The 20,963-nt window shown below is 37.7% G+C and overlaps 3 protein-coding genes across 5 annotated transcripts; 1 reads left to right on the forward strand and 2 right to left on the reverse strand.

Annotated features, from left to right (window-relative positions):
• The first annotated feature begins 188 nt into the window (after nt 1–188).
• Nucleotides 189–4,714, forward strand: LOC131335302 (protein KTI12 homolog). 3 transcript variants are annotated; one of them, XM_058370609.1, is made up of 3 exons: nt 189–205; nt 956–1,080; nt 3,450–4,714. In XM_058370609.1, exon 3 carries the CDS (start codon nt 3,510–3,512, stop codon nt 4,416–4,418), a length of 909 nt encoding a protein of 302 aa, XP_058226592.1. In that variant the 5' UTR covers nt 189–205; nt 956–1,080; nt 3,450–3,509; the 3' UTR covers nt 4,419–4,714. The 3 variants fall into 3 exon arrangements, with proteins under 3 accessions (XP_058226592.1, XP_058226593.1, XP_058226594.1); XM_058370610.1 differs by lacking the exon at nt 189–205 and having other exon boundaries at nt 956–1,084; nt 3,458–4,714; XM_058370611.1 differs by lacking the exon at nt 189–205 and having other exon boundaries at nt 1,046–1,080; nt 3,458–4,714.
• A 635-nt stretch (nt 4,715–5,349) lies between these two features.
• Nucleotides 5,350–8,751, reverse strand: LOC131335303 (probable LRR receptor-like serine/threonine-protein kinase At1g12460). The gene is made up of 2 exons (XM_058370612.1): nt 7,169–8,751; nt 5,350–7,072 (listed from the first exon to the last, which is right to left on the reverse strand). The coding sequence occupies exons 1-2, from the start codon at nt 8,329–8,331 to the stop codon at nt 5,614–5,616; spliced, it is 2,622 nt and encodes an 873-aa protein (XP_058226595.1). The 5' UTR covers nt 8,332–8,751; the 3' UTR covers nt 5,350–5,613.
• A 3,998-nt stretch (nt 8,752–12,749) lies between these two features.
• LOC131335304 (AP2-like ethylene-responsive transcription factor At1g16060) lies at nt 12,750–18,988 on the reverse strand. The gene is made up of 8 exons (XM_058370613.1): nt 18,595–18,988; nt 18,293–18,375; nt 18,135–18,143; nt 17,400–17,488; nt 17,199–17,272; nt 16,901–16,951; nt 15,134–15,210; nt 12,750–13,822 (listed from the first exon to the last, which is right to left on the reverse strand). Exons 1-8 carry the CDS (start codon nt 18,756–18,758, stop codon nt 13,281–13,283), a joined length of 1,089 nt encoding a protein of 362 aa, XP_058226596.1. The 5' UTR covers nt 18,759–18,988; the 3' UTR covers nt 12,750–13,280.
• Nucleotides 18,989–20,963: the final 1,975 nt, after the last annotated feature.

A 20,963-nucleotide genomic window follows, 5' to 3' on the forward strand; every position in this document is an offset into this window, starting at 1 on the left:
TTCGAGTTTCGAAATTTCCTGTATAAGAAATTCCGGTGTTCATCTGCCGATAAGTCGAACGCCATCACAAGTTCTGGATATCACATTGAAGTTGTGCGAGCTCATGGAGTTATCACATTGATTTACCTTTTGCTCTAGTAGGCAGTTAACAGGTTTCACTTTTAAGACTGTGTTTGGATAATGATCTCTACGGATGTTTAAAGAGGTCAAGGGAAAATTAAAAGCCAACTCTAAGCCCTCTTTTTCATATTATTTTTTTCCTAAATCAATGTGAAATAAGCCTACAAACTAATTGAGTTATTCGTGAGCAGCTCGAGGCTTGGCTCTGTTTGTTTAAAAAACGTCTTGATAAGCTTGGCTTGTATACATGGACTCAACTCATTTATAGATGCTCATTTAATACTCGAACTGAGCCAAGCTCGAACTACCTGTAGCCTGGCTTGTCCAGATAAGGTTCCGTTCGGCTAAATAAAGCAATTGGCTTATTTTTTTGTCCTTATTAAATTTTTTTTCGTATTTGTTAGTTTTTTCGTCAATTTTTTAGAGATTATTGCATGTCATGACGAAAAGAATCTAAAAAGTAAAAAATTATGATCGAAATCTAATTTTTTTTATTAAAGACGAAAAAATTGGCTTATTGGCTTATTTTTGTCTTTATTCAAAAAAAATTGGTTTTTATCATAATTTTTTACTTTTTAAATTCCTCTTGTCATGACGATGCAATAATTTTCAAAAAAATTGACGAAAAACTAACAAATACGAAAAAAAATTTGAATAAAGACAAAAAAAAGATCAATTAATTTATTTAGCCGGACCTATAAGTTTGGTTTGTATTTAGTTGGTGGAACACAACATTAAAAAAAAAAATACGAATCTTAGTGCAACGGAACCTAATTAAGGTAAAGCAACCACTAGAAATATTTGTTCTTGTTTTCTTTTGTACTTGTTTTTTCAGAAAAGAAATCTTCTCTAGGCTAACCTAGGGGCAGAGAATGAACAGAATCGAGTTCTGTTACCGTGATTAAAGCCCTAACCTCTTCGTTGATCGGCGACTATCACGGCGGCTCCGGCGACTATCAGGTACGTCCTCTCTCTCCCTCTCTCTAACAATAAGAAGATCATGGTACACCAATTTCTGATATCTTCTAGCGTAGCTGATAGGGAGAAAAGGTATTGCTTCTATATTGTAGGGAAATAAAGAAATTAGAACTACCTCTGGTAACTCAACTGGTGGACACAACACTAGCTTAGACTTAAAGCGTTCCTCATGTTTCTGAAAGAAGCACAAATCAACGGAATAGTCGCTTGACTCGCTTGTCTGATCTCAGATTCCCAGTTATTAATTTTTTTTTTTTTTTTTCAGATTTCATGTTCTTGTTCATCATGTTGAGATGGATGTGTGCGAGATAGAATTACACACAAAAACATTTGCGGAACGGTAGAGATATCGCCCTCATCGATGGGAGATAAGATGAGAGAAAACAAATTAAGGAGGTTTGGATATGTCCTTCGTAGATCGGCCGACATTGTAGTTAGGAAGAGTGATATGGTTGGTTACGGTGGATGGTAACAACAAGGGCAGTGGTAGACCAAAGTTGGCTTTATAGCCGGTAGTCCGAAAGGATCTGGGTTTTTTGGATATCATAGAATATGATGCCCTCAACTAGAGGTGGCAAGTGGACGGGTTGAGACGGGTCGTGGGTTGAATATGAGCGGGTTGAATACGGGTCAATAATAGACGGGTTGAAACTGGTCGGGTCAAATATGGGCCAGGCCAGGCAATGCCCAAAACCAACCCGACCCGTTCCCCCTTTCAACTGTTGCATGATAGAATTTCATGTGCTATTCTCTGTTTTTTTTTTTTCCTCTCAATCGTCACGACATGGTAGCACAATCACATGGAATAGCCACCCAATCATTCGCGTCAACCCAAACACAATAGCATATAGGCTAGTTTTGGATTAAAAAGTAAAGTCGACCTTTTTTTTTTTAATTCAATTTTTTGAGCATTTGTTAGTTTTGCGTCAAACTTTTGTGAATTATTTATTCATCCCGACAAGAAGAAACGGAAAATTAAAAATTATGATTGAAACTCTTAATTTTGAATAAAGATAAAAATAAGTAAAAAAATACACACTCCGTTTGGTTCCCATTTTTGAGAGTTGTCGGTCATTTTTTTTTACTTAATTTTGTCTTTTTGAAAAAAATTATGAGTTTTTTACGTTTTCGATTCCTCTCGTCTCCGTCCCGCTAAGGTTCTTATTTTTAGTTCCGCTTTATGAGCAAGTCATTCTCTCATAATACATCACCTTTAATTTAAAAAATAAGTAATTATTTGAATAGCGGAATGGGAAGATTTTGCAGAAAACTTATCAGAAACTTAATTGGTTAAGATTTTACAACTTCTCTTCTTTGATTATTTTTTCTATAAATACAACCCAATTTAGAAAAAAACAAGTTTTTTCTTGGAACAGAAATTTTAGAGAATGAGAGTAGTTTTGGGTCAAACAAAAACATATTATTTGAAAAAAAGTGAACGAAACAAACCTTGGGAAGTGACAAGTCTGTAAGCCCGGCCAAGAACGAGGGTATCACTGGGCCGGGGAAGCTTGACGCGTGTTTACGTGGTGGTCGTTATCAATTGTATTGTCAGTGAAGGTGAGGGTGAGGGTGGGTCTTTTAATTTAAGTGCATATTGAACCCATTTTTAATCCATCTAAACCCATGTAAATATGGGTTGATATAATATGGATGGGTTGGGTTGGGTTAAAAGTGGGTGGATATGGGCGGGTTAAAAAAATATGGGTTGGGATTGCCACCTCTACTCAACAGAGCTCAATGGAGAAAACATATTATGTGGCCGACTTGAATTGATTGGGATTTAGGTCTCGCTTTGGTTTGGTTTGGTTCGGTCTTGTTCTGGTTCATGATCTTATTAGTTGTTTCACCCTTTGTTTCCCACGTCATTTTGTTTAACTCCGTGTTAGTCATATTGCGCTGTGTTGGCAGTCAGGATTTTGGTTCACGATGGAGTGTTCAGATTCTTAGAATCTCTTACTTGCTTTTCGTGAATCGTTAATAGGTGTAGTTAGGAGGTTGGTGAAAATATGTGCAATGCAATGGGAAGACAACCACAGCCTTGCTCATCTCTTACAATCAAAAGAGATACCAGATGTGACGAGGAATCGAGTTCTGATAAACCACCAAGTTCTGGATAATTACTCTAAAGTCTAAATACTCAACTTAACTGATCTCATGGTGTACAAGAATATGTATCCGTGGGGTTTACATGAGTAGTATTAGAAAAGAAAAACTTTAAGACCCTTTTGGTAGACATGGTTTTATTCTTCTTCTTAGATAGGATTCCTAAATTATTTGTTTTCTCTAGTTTCACTCCTTGATAATCTTTCTAGATACTTATGAATGTTACTCCTATTTACTTTGTTTAGAAGGAGAGAAGCAAAGAAGCATATATTGGTCTTTGCGGAAGCAATTTCAACTTCCTCCGAATGGCATTGGTTGTAATCTGTGGACAACCTTGTAGTGGGAAGTCAAAAGCTGCACTTTGCTTAACTGAGGCTCTTAAAGAGATTGAATCAAATCCAACAGTCAGAATTATTGATGAAACTTCATTTCATCTCGATCGCAACCAAAGCTATGCTGACATGCCTTCAGAAAAGAATTTAAGAGGGGTGCTTAGATCCGAAGTTGATAGATCCTTGTCGAGAGATAATATTATCATAGTGGATTCCTTAAATAGCATTAAGGGTTACAGGTACGAGTTATGGTGTTTGGCTCGTGCTGCAGGAATAAGATATTGTGTCCTCCATTGTGATGTCGAAGATACCCATTGTAGAAAATGGAACGAAGAACGAAGGGAGAGAGGGGAGGCCTCTTATAATGACAAGATATTTGAAGATTTGGTGAGAAGGTTCGAGAGACCTGATAGAAGAAACCGGTGGGATTCGCCTTTGTTTGAGTTATGGCCATTTAAAGATGGAATTGAGAAGTCCTCTCCAGCAATTTTAGATTCTGTTTTGTACCTTACGAAAACAGTGGACTCAAAAACAAGGGATGTGAAAGTTTTGCAGCCTACAATTGCAACGCAAACTAATAGGGTTTCTGAGGCGAATTCTCTTTATGAGATAGACAGGGCGACACAAGAGGTGATGAATGCGATTGTGGAAGCACAATCGCAGGCGATTGGGGGACCCATGAATGGAATCACTATTGGCCATGGATTGCCAACTGTCAACATTTCAAGAGCTGTGGGGCTGCCGGAGCTACGTAGGTTAAGGAGAACTTTCATTAAGTTAACAGGGCAATCGAGCTTAAGTGGTCGACCTCCGCCTTCTGATGCAGAGAGTGCAAAGAGGATGTTTGTTGATTACTTGTGCAGAGAACTTGAAACCGGTTGAAGGCGAAAGATCAGCATGATATGTCTGCATTTGAGCCTGACTTTTTGTTTACTGTTTAACGTGCTTTTATCACCTTTCAAGCTGTAGTGCTGTACTATCCCATTTATCAGTTTTTGTAAACTAGCAGGAGGTTGCTTTCGGGGGCTTTATTGATGGTGCGCAGGTTGGTTATTGTCTGGAAAAGAAAAGTGGGAGCAAGAAATGGGAAAATTACAAATAGCTGTCTCTGTAGTTGGAGTTACATTGTATCATCTTTTGAACTTTTTTATTGCTATCGGAAAGAAGTTTTCGTTTTCCCCCGGGTTATGAGCATAAAAGTACTTGAAATTTGTTTTAGAAGATAGGAAAGCTAACAATTAAAATAGCTTTCTGGCATGCTTAATTGATCTTTTCTCATATGTTGATTGGTGTTTGTAAAGATTGGTGTCTCGTGTAGAATTACATTCCTTGCGACTAAAGAGTTTACTCATTGGTTGTGGTTGACAATCAAGGGGACATAGCTGGAATTTTGTCTTTAAGCAAAGCGAGGGCTTTGATAGAAATGAGGATAGGTGACGGGAACATTGTTTTGTTCAGCTGAATACTCAGTCATAGAGGTATTCTGAGAGATATTTGCCTGATTCTTGCCTGCACATGGAGATTCCTCAGCTAAACCCGATCTGTCACATGCTTTGCCAAGAATTTGGTAATGGTGCATTGTCTCCTATCTGAGTTGTTGGCCTAACAGTGTCACAAAGTTTTACTTGAACTGATATCATATAAAAGGTGCTATAACTGGATACAATGGACGAGGCACAAGTAATAATTAGTCTTGGACCTTAGCTAATGGGAAAATGTTTGCAAGCATGCATCGGACACACTGAAATCACATTTGATTTTGTCCAATTCCAACTTAATATCCAAATGTGCTAGTTGTTGCTGAGGACAAGAATAAACCCAAAAAAATGAAAAACTCAAACTAAACTAAAAACATTTCTCTGTTTGCAGGTGAGGTACAAAAGAATGAATTTTATTGAACAACTTACAAGAATAATTGATCGAGGAAATATCTAAAATGAATGCAAAAGAATATTCCTGCTGTTCATTTTGCTCCAAGTGACTATAGCTGTCCTAAAACTATGCAACCACCCAGATACCCAAATCAAATGTTCAGCCAAGCTCCCTAATCAATACTCTCTATCCACTAAATCCAGCCCTAATCGATTCCAGATCGAATGGACTCAAGAATCTGAACTATTTCACCCATGTTTGGTCTCCTCGAAGGCGTCTCAGAAGTACAAATCAACCCCAACTTCATCACTTGAACCAGCTCATTTTCAGCGAAACCCCTCAAGCTTCTATCAAAGCAATTCGAAGCAGTGCCACTCTCTATCAGCCCCCTAACATATTCACACAAAACCACTACCTCGTTTACTCCCGGACTCTCCACCGGCTTCCTCCCTGTAACCAGTTCCAACAGAACCACCCCAAAACTGTAAACATCACATTTGTCACTAAATTGCATACCTTGAGCCAATTCTGGCGCAACATACCCAACCACGTTGTGAAAGTTGGTTAAGCCATAGTTATCAAGCAGCGGAAGTAATTTCCCCAGCCCATAATCTGACAGTTTAGCTTCATAATTTTCATCTAGGAGTATATTTGTGGACTTAATATTCAGGTGAAGGACCGGAGGTTTGCAGTCATGGTGAAGGTACGCTAAAGCTCTAGCAGTCCCTAGGGCAATCCGAAACCTCCTAGGCCAATTTAATTCAGGATTGCCAACATCAGTACTAGTCCCAGGGTAATTTAGACCATGTAGATTATCATACAAGTTACCATTTGGAACAAACTCAGATAGAATTAACTGCATGCTAGTGGACCAGTAGTAACCTTGAAAAGCAACTAGGTTTGGGTGTTGAATATTTCCCAGCCGTCCGATTTCATGCTCGAATTCATCTTGGTTTCTTATTCTTCCCAGAGTCTCAAGCTTTTTCACTGCAATCGTAATCCCTCCTTCGAAATTAGCTCTGTAGACTGTTCCAATGGACCCACCACCGATAACACACTCCTTGTCAAGTAGAGCTTTGGTTCCAGCCTCCCAATCTTCATACTTAGAAGGCAGACTTCTACTAAAAAGAACCAATTTCCCGATTATGACACTCGAGTCTGATGAGGCTAGCGGAGTGCTCTCAACAACCACTGCCTCGTTGTCCCTTCTCCTCCTGCGAACCTTCATGTTCAAAATGGTTATTACACAAACACCAGTTAAGATCACTACGGCAGCAACAATAGCAATAATGGCTGAAGCACTAAACTGCTTTCTCGATGTGGCATGGCCTGAGCAGGATATATCCAAAGGAGGCCCACAGAGGCCTTGATTGTGAAAAAATGCTAAGTAACCAAAATGCTGGAGGCTGGAAGGAATAGTTCCATTGAGTTTGTTGTAGGAGACATTAAAATGAGTAAGATTTTTCAAATTTCCAAGTGAATCAGGGATTGGGCCAGAGAGAGAATTTACTGAAAGCTCAACAAAGTGGAGTTGAGACAGATTCCCAAGATTTGATGGGATGGTTCCATTGAGCTGGTTTTCATGTAAATCAAGAATTCCAAGGTATGTCATGTTGTCTAGGGTTTGGAGTATTTCTCCTTGTAAAGCATTACTAGAAAGATCCCTGCAGCAACATGGCATAAACAATGTTCAAGTTTTATTCAAAGCAAATGGTGATTTAAATAGATAGCATTTTGTTAAGGGTTGTAATTGGACTCACAGCTCAAGAAGAAACCTGCAATTGCTTATATCCCCAGGAATGGTGCCGACTAGGTTGAGCTTGTGCAAATCCAATACTTGAAGATACTCAATGCTCCCAAAACCTGCCGGAATCGTTCCATTAATCGAATTATTCCCCAACCGAATAATCTGAAGACTCTTCAAATTCGGAAGCTCAGTTGGGACGCTGCCATTTAGACTGTTAAACCCCAAGTCCAAGACCTCAAGGGCATTGCAATTTGTGATGCTCGATGGTATTTCTCCATACAACTGATTCCCTGAAGCATCAAGAACTTCCAATCCCTGACTACAAGTTCCAATATTTGGAATCTCCCCCACAAACCCATTATGTGAAATGTTAAAATAAGTAAGATTTGTCAACCCAAGAACACCAAAAGGAGCTGAACCGGTGAAGGAATTGGAACCAAGATCCAAAAGCATTAAGCTCTGGCAGGATGACAACTGTTCTAAAACACTCCCATTTAACACATTGCTCCCCAATGACAAGTAAGCTAGGCCTGAAATGTCACAAAGTTGTGAAGGCAACCCACCACTGAGGTTATTGAAAGACAAATCTATCCCAACTAGATTCAAGCAATTCCCAACTGACACAGGCACAGACCCAGAAAGCGAATTACGAGAAAGAGAGACAAACTTTGTTTTCCGACAAGTAATGAACAGAGCTGATGGAATCTCACCAGTGTACCCGTTTCTAGACAAATCAAGAAACCGAATATTCGACAAATTGCCAAGAAAATCAGGAACAGACCCAGATAGAGCGTTTGAACTCAAGTTGATTTTCCACAGTGTCTGAATCTCACCGTACTCGGTGGGGATGTTCCCGGTGAATCTGTTCCCAAATAAGGTCAGAATCCGGAGATATTTCAACCCGGATAAAGCGGGCGATAGAGCCCCGCCTAAGCTAGTGTTCCACAGCACAATTCTGATCACATTGCCCTGTGAGTTACAGAAAACACCACTGTACTCTGCGCACGGGTTCTTGCTTGAATCCCACGAGGCCAAGCTGTTGTATGGATCGCTTGTGACGTTGGCCTTGAACTGGAGCAAGATCTCCTTCTCCTCCTCATCGGATACCTGAGAGAAAACTACTCTGAATCCCACAACAATGAACACCGCCACTAGAAGAGGGAAATGGGGTTTCATTGTTGCAATCCAAGCATTATATCATAGTACACAGCACAGCCAGTGGATCCAACCGTGACACTGTCAGCATATTTCATGGGATTGAATTACGGGGCAAAACAAGATCGGGATCTCGTGGGCAATGGTGAAGAGCAGTGGCATTTGTTTTGACGAAGGAAGTGGATAAATGAGGCTGGGAACTGGATGAATTTTAGGTGCATTAATGGAAAAGAGATGCCAAATAGTACAACTGTTTATGTCGATTGTGGGTGTGCTGTGGTGGGGTTTGGTTTTTTGGCAGTGTTTTCGGGTGATTCCAAAATCCTAAAACCTATGATTGTTCAGAATTTCAAGAGATGGGTGAATTGTTCTAGCCTTCTAGAGGTAGTTAGAGAGAGAGAGAGAGAGAGAGAGAGAGAGAGAGTATAAATAAAATGGGTTGAGGGGGGGAGAGAGAGAGTATAAATAAAATGGGTTGAGGGGGGATGAGTTGTAGGGTGATGGAAGCTTGCCTGGCGTGACTGTGACTGGAAAAGGGTAAGCAGGTAGAGTCAATTTAATAACTGCTCTCTCTCTCTCTCTCTCTCTTTCTCACTCTAAATCTGAGTGTATATGTCAGATGGTTGCCACCACGTGGTTGTGGTGGATCTCTCTCTTTCATACCTTTCTCTCTCATCACAGAATTAAACAACAGCCCGTTCCACCTACCCATTGGAGTATCATTTATTTCTCCACTACCACCACTCCCCAAGGCGACGACGACGACCACCACCACAGGACACTCAGAAAGATGCGACTGGGGCAGAGTTGGTCCACTTGAAGAACCTGCGGTGCTATATGAGTACTGCAAGTAAAGCTGTAAACGAAACGAATCGAGCCGAAACTTGTTAAGTTCGGCTTGGGTTCGTTAAAGTATGAGTTCGGCTCGGGTTCGAGTTCGAGTTCGATTCGAGCCTGAACAATTTGGCTCGAGTTCGGCTCGTTAAAATTTTTCAAGGCTCGGGTTCGGCTCGGTTGGGTTCGTTAAGATACTAGTCTGGCTCGAGTTCGGCTTGGATTCGGCTCGGGTTCGATTCGAACTTGAACATTTTGGCTCAAGTTTGGCTCGTTAAACTCAAATGAATCGAGTCGAGCCGAATTTAAGCTCGAATTGAGTTCGTCAAGACTCAGGTTTGATTCGATTCAGCTCATTAAACTCAAGCGAACCCAAACTCTCTCATTGATCGTATAGAATTTGGGAGAAAAATAAGTATTGAATTATATATACAACCTTAAAACTTTTTACATTTACAAATAGACCCCTATTGAATTATTAATTAAATTTAAGTATAGGTTCGCGAACCTAACCGAGCAGAATACCATTAGGCTCAGGTTCGGCTCATTTACGGAACGAGTCTAGAATTGAGGTTCAGGTTCAGTTCGTTTAGCAGACGAATCGAACTCAAACGAGCTCTTACCGAACCGAGCCTCGAACAGTTCGCGAATGGCTCAGTTCATTTACAGCCCTAACTGCAAGCATAACGCAGTTCAAAATTTAATTCAAACCGGCCATCTTCTAGAGCTCGACCGTTAACGCAACAAATGTTTAAAAAAAAAGTTAGATCGAATATTAGTAGCTGAAAAAAAAAACTTTTATTTTTTAAGAAGACAATTTCAAACTAAAAAATTATAGATTTATTAAAATATAAAAATATGGAATATAGATCTTGTTTGAAATACAATGCAAAAAAAAATTGAAATATTATTTTTCATTTACATTATTTTTGAGTTTGAAAATATGAAATAAACTGCTTATTTTTTAAGAAGGTTTCTGGAACGGAGTCTGAAGTATCTCATTCTCATATCTCTCATAATAAAAATAAACATTTGCTGGTATGCTTGTGGAATTGTGCTTGAAAATCAATGTGATATATACGGTTATTTTATACTACTGATTTTGCCGCTCCCTTTTTTGTTAACGATACTTCCCTGCAAGTGTATTTTTGGTGCAAAAATACACTTGCAGGAGAGTGACGTTAACAAAAAAAATGGAGTGATAAAATCATTTTCTTTATTTTATAGAGATATATTATTATCAATATTCGATCGACTTGATTTTATTCACGGATGTTCTACTCATCGAGCTCTAGAACATGAACGAATATGAGTAGCTTGGTGATCAAAGTACATTCTTCTCGAAAAAATAAATGATGAATATGATTGTTGAATTGTGCTTAAAAATATATTTTTTCCTTACGAATTTCTACCCATTGGATTCTACAACCATTGAACTCTATAACGTAAACTTGGATTAAATTGTCAAACTCATAATAGTCCCGATTTTAGAATGTCGCTGTTGCTTGGGAATGATTCTGGGGTGCCAAAAGTGTATTGAGTCTATTGACTCTATGTCACTGTGTGTTAGGTTTACTTTGATGTCCATGCAAATGATTGAGGTTGTTTATTTTGCGGAGAATAATTTCTTAACTTGATTTGTAAAAAATTGGCTCTATCAAATGTGCGATAAGTTTTTGGTGCCAAAAGTGTATCGATTCTATGTTACTGTATGTGAAGTTCATTTTGATGTCCTCATAAAACCTGTGGTGTGTGTTGTGCACAGTATTTGAGTTGTGCACGATCTGAGCCGTCGGATGGTGCATCCAATGACTCAAATCTCATCTTGACAATGGATGACTGCGAGCCAATTATTGTCGATATGAGATCTGAGCCGTTAGATGCACGATTCGACAGCTTAGATCATGTATAACACGTATGCTGTGCACAACAGGCTCCCCCAATTCCCAACGGTTTAACTAAAGTGCTACACACATAACAGTTGTACAAAACACAACACACAACCAATCTCTATCCGTCTATTGTTGTAATCAATGGACAGGATTCGCTCAAACTTTTCTCCGGAAAAGTTAAATTTTTTCTTGGAAGAGTTTTTTAAAATTCTAGACCATCCAAACACATCTGGACGACGAGACTTAGGTGCACAACCTGCACAACAGTTGTGCCCGTAGCATTTTTGGTTTAATTTGTGGTTCTTCCCTTTTTTTAGCCTTCAAAGCACTGAAGCAGTGGTTGTAGGAAAGAATTAGTTTTTGCTTTATTTCACTCTAACCCTTCTACTTTTGCACTCTAGCATTTTTGCTGCCGAATTTTTGCTCAAGGCTGATTCCAAAACTTTTTTTTGCCCATTACTGGGCCTTTGCTCTAAAACTTTTGGGCTGGGCCTCTTCCTAATTTTTTTGGGGAAAATGACGGCCAATGACGTGTTTGATAATTAATACCCTTCAAGGACATTTTCAGCATTAACAAATATTCTCAACATGTTCTTGACGGGTATTAATTATCAAAACATGTCATGGGCCGTCATTTTCCCAATATTTTTTCTTGGTTCATAAAACTTTGTTTTGGATTGGGTTGCCCTAGCCCAAGGGAGTTGCCCAAGCCGAGGAGCTTGTTGGGTTTACCCATGGGCCAGAAGAAGGAAAGAGAAGCTAAGCAAGGTTGAATAATTTTATGAGTGGTCAGAAAACTCCGAAGCAAAATGTGAACATTGAATCAAGCACTTATAGTTATTCGATTGATCTGAAATTTTACAGGAACACTCGGAAATATATTTAAAAATTAATAAACGGTTTGGATCGTTTGCGTAGGATTCCGAAGTGGGCCCCACAATTGGTCGGTACCCCATCGATTGTCTCTCCATCAGTACCTGTAGAAGAGCTTATATGAACTACAAGGTTAGCATTGGGTCCTATTATTATTACTTTTAAAAAATGAATATCCAGATCAAATTAGACACACCCCGACGGGTCTCGTTACTATGCACCTCGTTTCTCTCTCCCAATATATGCCATCCCAACCCTCCCCTTTCTTTCCGAAAAAAAACTTTGGAATATGACCTAATGGAAATCAATTTTTTATGAGATTGTAGACCATCCCTCTCTTACCTTTCAACTCAATTTGATCAAGATATGGTCCACAAATGTTTGTTTTTTTTAATCGAATTTTCAGACCAGTTTGCGTGCACCTCAACTTATTCCGCGCTCTAAAATCAACAACCCTCCAGTGGGATTCAAACTTGCATACGGTCTCATGGAGGAGTATAACTTGGTTTCTCATGGTCCACAAACGTTAGAGGCTAGTTAGCAGTACAAGGCATTATTAAATGAGATAAAACTAACAGTCAAAAGACTATATATGTGACTACTAGCAATTTGGAATGGTGTTGTGCAGTAATGTGCTATGCATCATGCTACGAATCTCCAAGCCGTCGGATCGTGCATCCAACGGTTTGAATCTCATCTTGACAATGAATGGCTCTCAATCTTTAGTTCCCGAGATGAGATCCGAGCCGTCGGATGCATGATCCGACGGCTCGGAGGTGTGCTGCACGGTGCTATGTACCTCACTGCACAGCACCAACCAGAAATCCAACTACTTGTTACTTAGTGGAAAAGTACCCAATTTATTGAAGAATAATTTATGAAACTTGAGGCTCTTACAAGCCTACAATCACGTTATTACAAGATAGGCAACGAATATTAATTGTCTATTTCCCTCTCTATCTACATGTAAGAACCAATAATCATAATTGAAAAACTTCCCTCTTCCCCTTATTCAGAAGAGGAAGATAACAACCAGATGTTTCAAAAACACCAGCACCAACAAGAAGAACAAAAACTCGAGTCTCTTTCGTCATCGTTGTCCTCGCACCCTTATATTCATGGAAAAAAAACTATACGCGCGTGTATACGATAAGGGTAGTACTTTCTTCTTGGTTTATGGCAATACTTATTTTTGGGAATTCTCTGTCTCTTGATATGTATGTTCTCCTATCCGAATGTAATCCCAGTCACTCAAAGTGTTGCGAATCTCAAAAGAGACGAACTTAAAGGCACATTGAATGAATCAGATCGCATTCAGACATGAGAACATGCGTACTCTAGGATAGAGGATCATGTGCCGATTATTGTAAACTAGGCATCGAGCTCGCATTCAAACATGGGCGATGCAAATGAATTCAGGTCTCCAAAAATAATATCGTCCTCCTCTGCGTAGCTATTGGAGTCTTGACAATCAAAGTACGTCTGAATATCGTCAGGAAAACTGCTCCGCGGATGGTCAGACTCCGGCGGCGGGGATGGAGAGTCAACACTTGACTTTGTATCCAACAATTCCTCAAATTTGGGTGACTGCAACAGAAACCCTAGCGCCGATGACGTGGCGCCGCCGCCGCAAGGACGCGGCGGGAGCAAGGTTGCTTCGATGGTGCCGGAGCCGCAACTTTGCTGTTGGTGGTGGAGGAAACTCAGTCCCCCTTCATCACTAGGGTTTATTAAGGGCTTAAAGTCAATATTAGGGTTAGGGTTTGGTTGGGGGTTGCTGGGGTTGGGGGTTGTGTTTTGGTTGGGTCTTAGCCACTTGATGTAACGGCTGAGGTCAAAGTTGGTAACGGCGTTAAGTCCCCTATACTCTATGGCTGCCATGTCATATGCTGTTGCAGCTTCTTCTTGTGTAGCTGCAGAAAATAGTCAAGAGGCTTAGGGGTAGTTTGGGGAGGAAAACAAAGATGTAACAATAAATTCAGGAAATAAATTTGCTTGATAAATTTGGTGGAGGGTGGAAAAGTTCACTATTTTCAGAGTTTGCTATCTAATTAATAAATAGCAGGCATAGAGCAGTTGAAAGTTGGTGATCTGAATGTGTACCAAGTACCAACCAACTGTATTTTTGTTTCATTTTCACTTGGCACCATCAACAACAACAAGGAGCTAGATTAGTGGGCAACTTAAAAGCGCCACTACGAACGGTTTAAATCGTCAAACAAGATCATTATGGATTATCACATAAAAGAATCCTGATTCTCGTTGAGCATCTATAAGTAACGGTTTCAAAAAAATTTACTACACATAAAGTGCCTGAACCAAATTTGCTCTGATTATGGCTCGAAGTATTTGACTAAAACTTATCGATACGATTAGGATTTTGCTTGCTTTAAATAGGGATTTTCTGTCAATTTATTGATGTCACTGTTTTTTTTTTTAGTAAATTTATAGATGTCATTGTTATAGCAAGTAAGGATTTCATTTGCATTTATTAAAGCTGATGTCCAAGGTTTAAGTTGCCATCACAAGTTACGTGTAGTTAATTTGACCTTAAAGTGGACTGAAAGCCTCATTTGGAAATTTCCTTATTTCTACAATAACTACAAAAAAGAAAAGGAAAGAATAAGAAGTGAAATATTCCTAGGCTAATTTGTTTTTTGTTCATTCGCAAAATGAACATTTATTAGCGATCTGAAAATACTTGTGCAAGTTTATTCAGGTTGGCAATCCTAGTTTGTTTTTCGCTTTTGGTTTTTATTCCTTCTCTAAATGAGAGTGGGTTTGGAATAAAAAGTTAAGTGAACTTTTTTTTTCCTTTACTCAAATTTTTTTTTTTTTTTGCATTTGTTTGTTTTGCATCAAACTTTTGTGACTTATTGATTCATCTCAACTAGAGGAATTGAAGAAGTAAAAAATTATTGATCAAAACTCATAATTTTTTTAAAAATACAATTTTCGACTTATTTTTGTCTTTTTAAAAAAACTTATGAGTTTTGATCAATTTTTTTTACTTTTCTAATTCCTCTCGACGAGATGAATCAATAAGTCACAAAAGTTGGATGCAAAATTAACAAATACAAAAAAAAATTGAATAAAAATAAAAAATCAAGTCATTGTACTTTTTAATCCAAACCCACTTTGAGGGAAGAAAGAAAAAATAAACGAGAGTATTTTCCGCTTTGAATAATGGAGTACAATAACTAGCATTAAGCAAAACATATTACCATAAGTTCCAAGGTAGAGATACTTGTTGCCAAACACCCTGCCAATTCGAGCCTCCCATCTCCCATTGTGATGATGTCTGTAAATTAATTCCAAAGATTAAAACAAACGCCGGATCTGATCAGCAATGCTACTGACACAACTTTAAAGCAAAAAAAGAAAAAGCCGAACACAATTGTCTCTGCAACCGTCAGATGCATACGAACCCACATACATCGAACGGCTCCATATACAATTGTGTCCAGAGTTATATTTTTCCTAGTTGTGTCCAGAGTTAGACAGTTGTCCATACACATCAATAGATGTGGACACCGCATTTCTTGTTTGACAATTCAAGCACTTTGTGGTACAAAACATTTAAAAAGGGTATTCTTGATCTTTTCCCCCTAGGAAAAATATCACATTCACTTATCACTTGAAATGGCAAGTTTGGTATTTATGGAGTGCACAGTTTCAACCAGTAGAAAAGATCTCTGGCACTGTATATGCTTATTGCCGGGATTTTTATATAAAATTCAAGGTTGCTATACATCATTGAATTTTTATCATTTTATAACGTTGGTGAGATGAGGCAGAATCTTCTGTGCCGAAAACCCCCTATGTCTCTGTGCCGAAGGGTTTTGTGTTGAATTTAAAACATAAAACAATCTAACTGTCGAAAAACCGGCCTTTTGCACAGAGGCACAGGGATTTTCGGGGCAGAGCGATGAAAAAAGTTAATACATTTTACGTGATCTTTTTTTATTATCAAGTCATAAAAAATAAAAGAAATACAAGTTAAAAAGAAAAAAAAAATCAATGTTACATTGTGCTTTTGGCTTGAATTACATAAAAAAAAAAATCAAAATCAAAACATAACCCCGGTGGGAGGTCGCCCAAGCCCGAGGTCTTGTGGATCTTACCCCGGTGCCGGCTCTGAGATTCACCTCAACGAGAAAAGTTAATATATTTAACGCGTTATTTTTTTTAATATAAAACCAAACCATAATTCATAATCAACTGTTCGAATAAGTGGTGACGTTTGTAAAAATCTAATGACATACAGGAGAGGAGTTTAGTCAAACTAGATATTTAAAAAGGTAATGGATGTTACGTGATCTTCTTTATATGAAATCAACCACAAAATCGATTTGAATAAGTGGTGACGTTTATTAATATCTTTTTTTTTTTTTTTTTGAAGTTATAGAAATGTCAAATTAGAAGGAATTTTTAATTTGTATGATGATATTTACCAATTAGCTTTGGTTATTAATATTGCATATAAGATAGGTCGTGGTGACGTTTTTATTTTATTGTATATATAAGTCCTTGACAACTTGAAGAATGAAATCTAGAGATATCGTTGATATCTGTATATTAATGTTACGTAGTATCGTAATGCAATAATATATTATCATGTACGCATGTTGAACGTTGTAAAATTTGGCGTAGTAAGAGTAAATTTTAGTCCATAAATTTAGAATATGAGTAAAAATCTATGTGTTACGTGATTGAACTATCAAAAGTATTTATTACAAACATAATTTTCAAGTAGGGCTGGCCACTGCCGGCCTCTTAATACCTCCATCCCTAATGACACATGGCGTTTCTCTCACAAATCAACAAAATGAATCACAATGTACGCAGATTTGATCTAGTTTCACCGGATACTATAATTTAATGTCCTATATTTTAAGAACAATTTTGTATTTGGTACGTTTAATTAAAATGTCTTTGTATGTCAAGATTTAGAATCAAACTTGAAAGACTATTATTCATTCTTTTCATACCTTGCTACGCCTCTGTACTTGGAGACTCCTCGAGAAAATCCGCTGCTTTTTCTGTAAATAAAATTCAAAAAAATTAAATGAGTCGTTTTTTTTAACAGACCTGGTACAGTCCACGAAACCTAAAACAAAAACCCTCCAAGAAAACAAACTCTTCCCTGAACTCTTCTCTAGAAGACCAATTCTTTGAATCTGAACCGTTAATTTGTTTTTCTGAAGTTTTTTTGTTTGGTTTCATGTACTTACCATTTTCGTATTTTTTTAAAGTGACATATATCCTTCAATTAACGTGGATATGTACCTTCTCAAAGACCCAATATATTCCTCTTTGGACTGACACTCCATCTCTTGAAGCTCTTCTTGATATGTTGATAGCTACATAATTCACATCACATCCCATCACAAAATAAATAAATAAATAAATAAATAAATATAGCACAAAAATAGCGTAAAATTATACTCCATCGAAAGCAAATGAATTCAATTGGGTAAAGGAATTTACTGGGAAATTAAGGATGGTGTCGTGTCCCCAGTACTTCAATGCGGCCAAGTCATATGCATGTGCTGCGGCTTCTTCGTCGTCGTAGGCCCCTAAATATCACATATTGGGTATAGTAAGCTCCCATTGACAGACCAAAAGTAACACTTCAATTCTTACTTCATTTATTTTTGCCATTGGCTTCTCTCTCTCTAGTCAACCGCTTCTAATTTATTTTCACGTGGGAGGGCCGGCGAATTCGTTTTAAAACATACGCCGGCGGCTCCAGGATACAACTCCTACGGAATTTATTGACGTTATTAAACAAAATTTAAGTTCAATTTAATTACCAGAGAGAAGTCTTATTCATTTTATGACAAGTATTTATTTTCTTTATCTTTAGTTAAAAGGTTCAAATTCACGAATAGTTGTGTTGGTAGTGCTTCTAGGCACAAGCTATAGCTAAAATGTTCAATTTCTTTCTGTGAACGATTATGGGTTGTGATTTTCACACTTATCTTCTTGTAATTGCACTGTTTTTTTTTTTTTTTTGTTCAATTGCATGTGAAGTTACAAGATTGCCCCTTTGAATGTGTGATTTTTTTTTTTTTTTACCTAAGAGAAATGACCATATTGTAAATTTACATGCACAAAAAAAGGAGAGTTAGAAATCAATTACCTTATTTTATTTTGGGGGTTATATTTGAAAATAATTGAAGATAAGCAAGAAAGGAGCTAACAACAATATAACAAACTCACCTAGATATACTGCATTTCAGTTGAATTCCACCGATCAAGAACAGAATCCCGAAACAACAAAAACAAAATTTAGAAACCAATAATAATAATAATAATCAAGTGAAAATTGTGGAGGCAAAAAAAAAAAAAAACAGAGAGGTTAAAATCATCAAATAAACCTTGTCTTCCTTTCTTGTTCTGTGACTCATTCCAGCAGTTCTTGTCCCACAAATGAGCTTCGTATCGGCCCGTCCACCGGTGCCTGAAAACCAATCACCCAAACCAAACTTATACCAAAAACGAAACCAAAAACTCTTTGATCTCTCTGTATCATCATCATACCATTTAAAATCATAGAGCAATTTTTTACGGGTACGCCGGATATCGACTAGTTAATGTACCGTATCACCGATACCGATAAGTAGACTAAGATGGGCTAATATTTACGACAGTGGTGCGAATTATATAATTTATATAGTACCTCGTGACACCCCTATAGATCGAGCTGCGCTGCGGGGGAGAGTCCCGCGGGACGCTCTTTCGCGTTCTCTTCACCTTCGTCGTCGCCGAGCTTTTGCTGTTGCTATTGCTGCTGCTGGTAATCGAGCCCTGTTTCTGGATTTTCTGCTGCGAGATCTTCCCCATCAAAATGTCACGCAAGAAAGGTGTAGACAGAGAGAGGAGGGGGGATGAAATGGCAATGTTTTAATACGGCTGTGTATTCCTATGGGAGGGCATATAAAGGAATTAAGAGAGAGAGAGAGAGAGAGAGAGAGAGAGAGAAAGAGCCGGCAGGGGAGGTGGAGATTGTGGCCGTCTAGAAGCGGCTTTGTGGGAGTCTTTTTCTTCTTTTTCCTCACTTCTTTGTGTTACTATGTGTGTGCTTATATTGAAACTGGTGTGGGTTTTTTTTCCGGCCTATTAATGCCCTTATTTGCTATTTGGAATTAGTCAATTGTCCTTTTACTAGGACTATAAATAGTTGTTCGGCTAAATAAGCCGCTCGGCTTTTTTTTTTGTTTTTATTCAAATTTTTTTTGCATTTGTTAGTTTTTTGTCAAATATTTGGGGATTATTACTTCGTCATGACGAGAGGAATCTAAAAAGTAAAAAATTACGATCAAAATTTAATTTTTTTGAATACAGACAGAAATAAGTCAATAAGCCAATTTTTTCGTCTTTATTCAAAAAAAATTGGATTTCAATCATAATTTTTTACTTTTTAGATTCCTCTTGTCAAAAAGAAGTAATAATCCCCAAAAAAATTGATAAAAAACTAACAAATACGAAAAAAATTTAAATAAGGACAAAAAGTAAAAGCCAAATGGCTTATTTAGCCGATCTATAATTATAAATCACATTTCCAACAATTTTTTCCTCTCTATTGCCCTGTAATCTATTCAGCAAATGTTTGAATTCAAATGCCTGACGGATTTGTAATCGGATCACATCTTAATCTGGTCTATGAAACATGCCCTTCTCTAGTAATTCTGAGCGTAGTCTTATTTAATTATCCAATATTGATACACAAGTTGTGGATAAAAAAAAAGAAAAAAAGATACACAAGTCTATCCCTTTTTTTTTTAACTCTCCAAGACTGATACACAAGTCTAATTTGAGGGATTAAAACTGTCACCACCGTGTCATCTGTCTAAATAAATTACATTTTTTTTTATATATATTTTATGTCCGTGTGATTTTTAAGTTTCTTTCACGCTCAAAGCATAGAGCTAATTTAGTTTGTAAAGAACGTTAATGACTTGGTTTATGTCAGGAGTTCAACTCTCCCTCTAACTTTGGTAAAAGATATAGATATAGCATGAACTATCTGCCTTTCTGATAAAAAAAACAAAGGCATTTTTTTAATTAAATTGTAATTGTAGGGTAAAATATTTTGTGAACATAGGCCTTTTCATCATTTGAAAAAGAATAGCATGAAAGTTGGAAAACCTACTTACCAACTAACCTTTAGCTAACCATAGAAATCGGCAACTAGTAATTAAGATTTGGACCACTTTATAGTTTTTATTTTTATGGTAGATCACCGCTTGATGCTAACCTACTACAATAGGCATGGACTTTTGAATGGGCCCATTATGTTGCCATAGCATACAGGCTATATAACATTATGTTCCAAAAAAAAAAAAAACTGAAACACATGGGATTGGGAGGAAAATACTTCTTTTATCTTTGGAGTTTTAGAGGCCTTTAGTGCGTTTTTGTTGTTTTTGGCGTTGGTCCATCGTTTTGATTTGGAATCTCGCTCCAGTATGTATGTGCTTTTGTGGAGTTATGGTCTTTGGGGTTTGGATTGGAGCTTTTCTTTTAGGTTTTGGTGTTTCTGTTGGTTTTCGCCTTTTGTGGAGTTTTGGGTTTGGGGGTTGGTTTTTTTGGGTGTTTCAGTTTGGAGTTTCTCAGGTTTTGGTTTTTTTGGTTGGCGCCTTGCCGGCCCTTTTCGGTGGTCTTGGGTGACTTTTAGCTGGTGTGCCCTTGTTCGGTTTAATCTTTGTAATCGTTTATGAAGATTAACATTATCTTTTTGCTTAGAAAAAAAAAAAAACATTATTGTCCCAATTGGAGTTTCATGGGCCTCATCTATATAGAAGGGAAAAGAGCAAATGTACTTCAAATTAATGATTTTTCCTTAATGTATGCATTTTCCCTTTTGTGTTTCTATAAAATGAATTTTCTTGAGGAACCCATTTATATATGTACTTAGTACTAGTACCTACAATTCTCAAAGGAAAATGATTGATCATGTGACACTCCAAATTTTGATAATCACCCTTCAAATTTGTCTTTTAGTGTGTGACAAAAATCATGTTATGTGTATTTTGAACACTACGAGAC

This window comes from Rhododendron vialii, chromosome 8a (genome assembly GCF_030253575.1).
Source record: "Rhododendron vialii isolate Sample 1 chromosome 8a, ASM3025357v1".
NCBI lineage: Eukaryota > Viridiplantae > Streptophyta > Magnoliopsida > Ericales > Ericaceae > Rhododendron > Rhododendron vialii.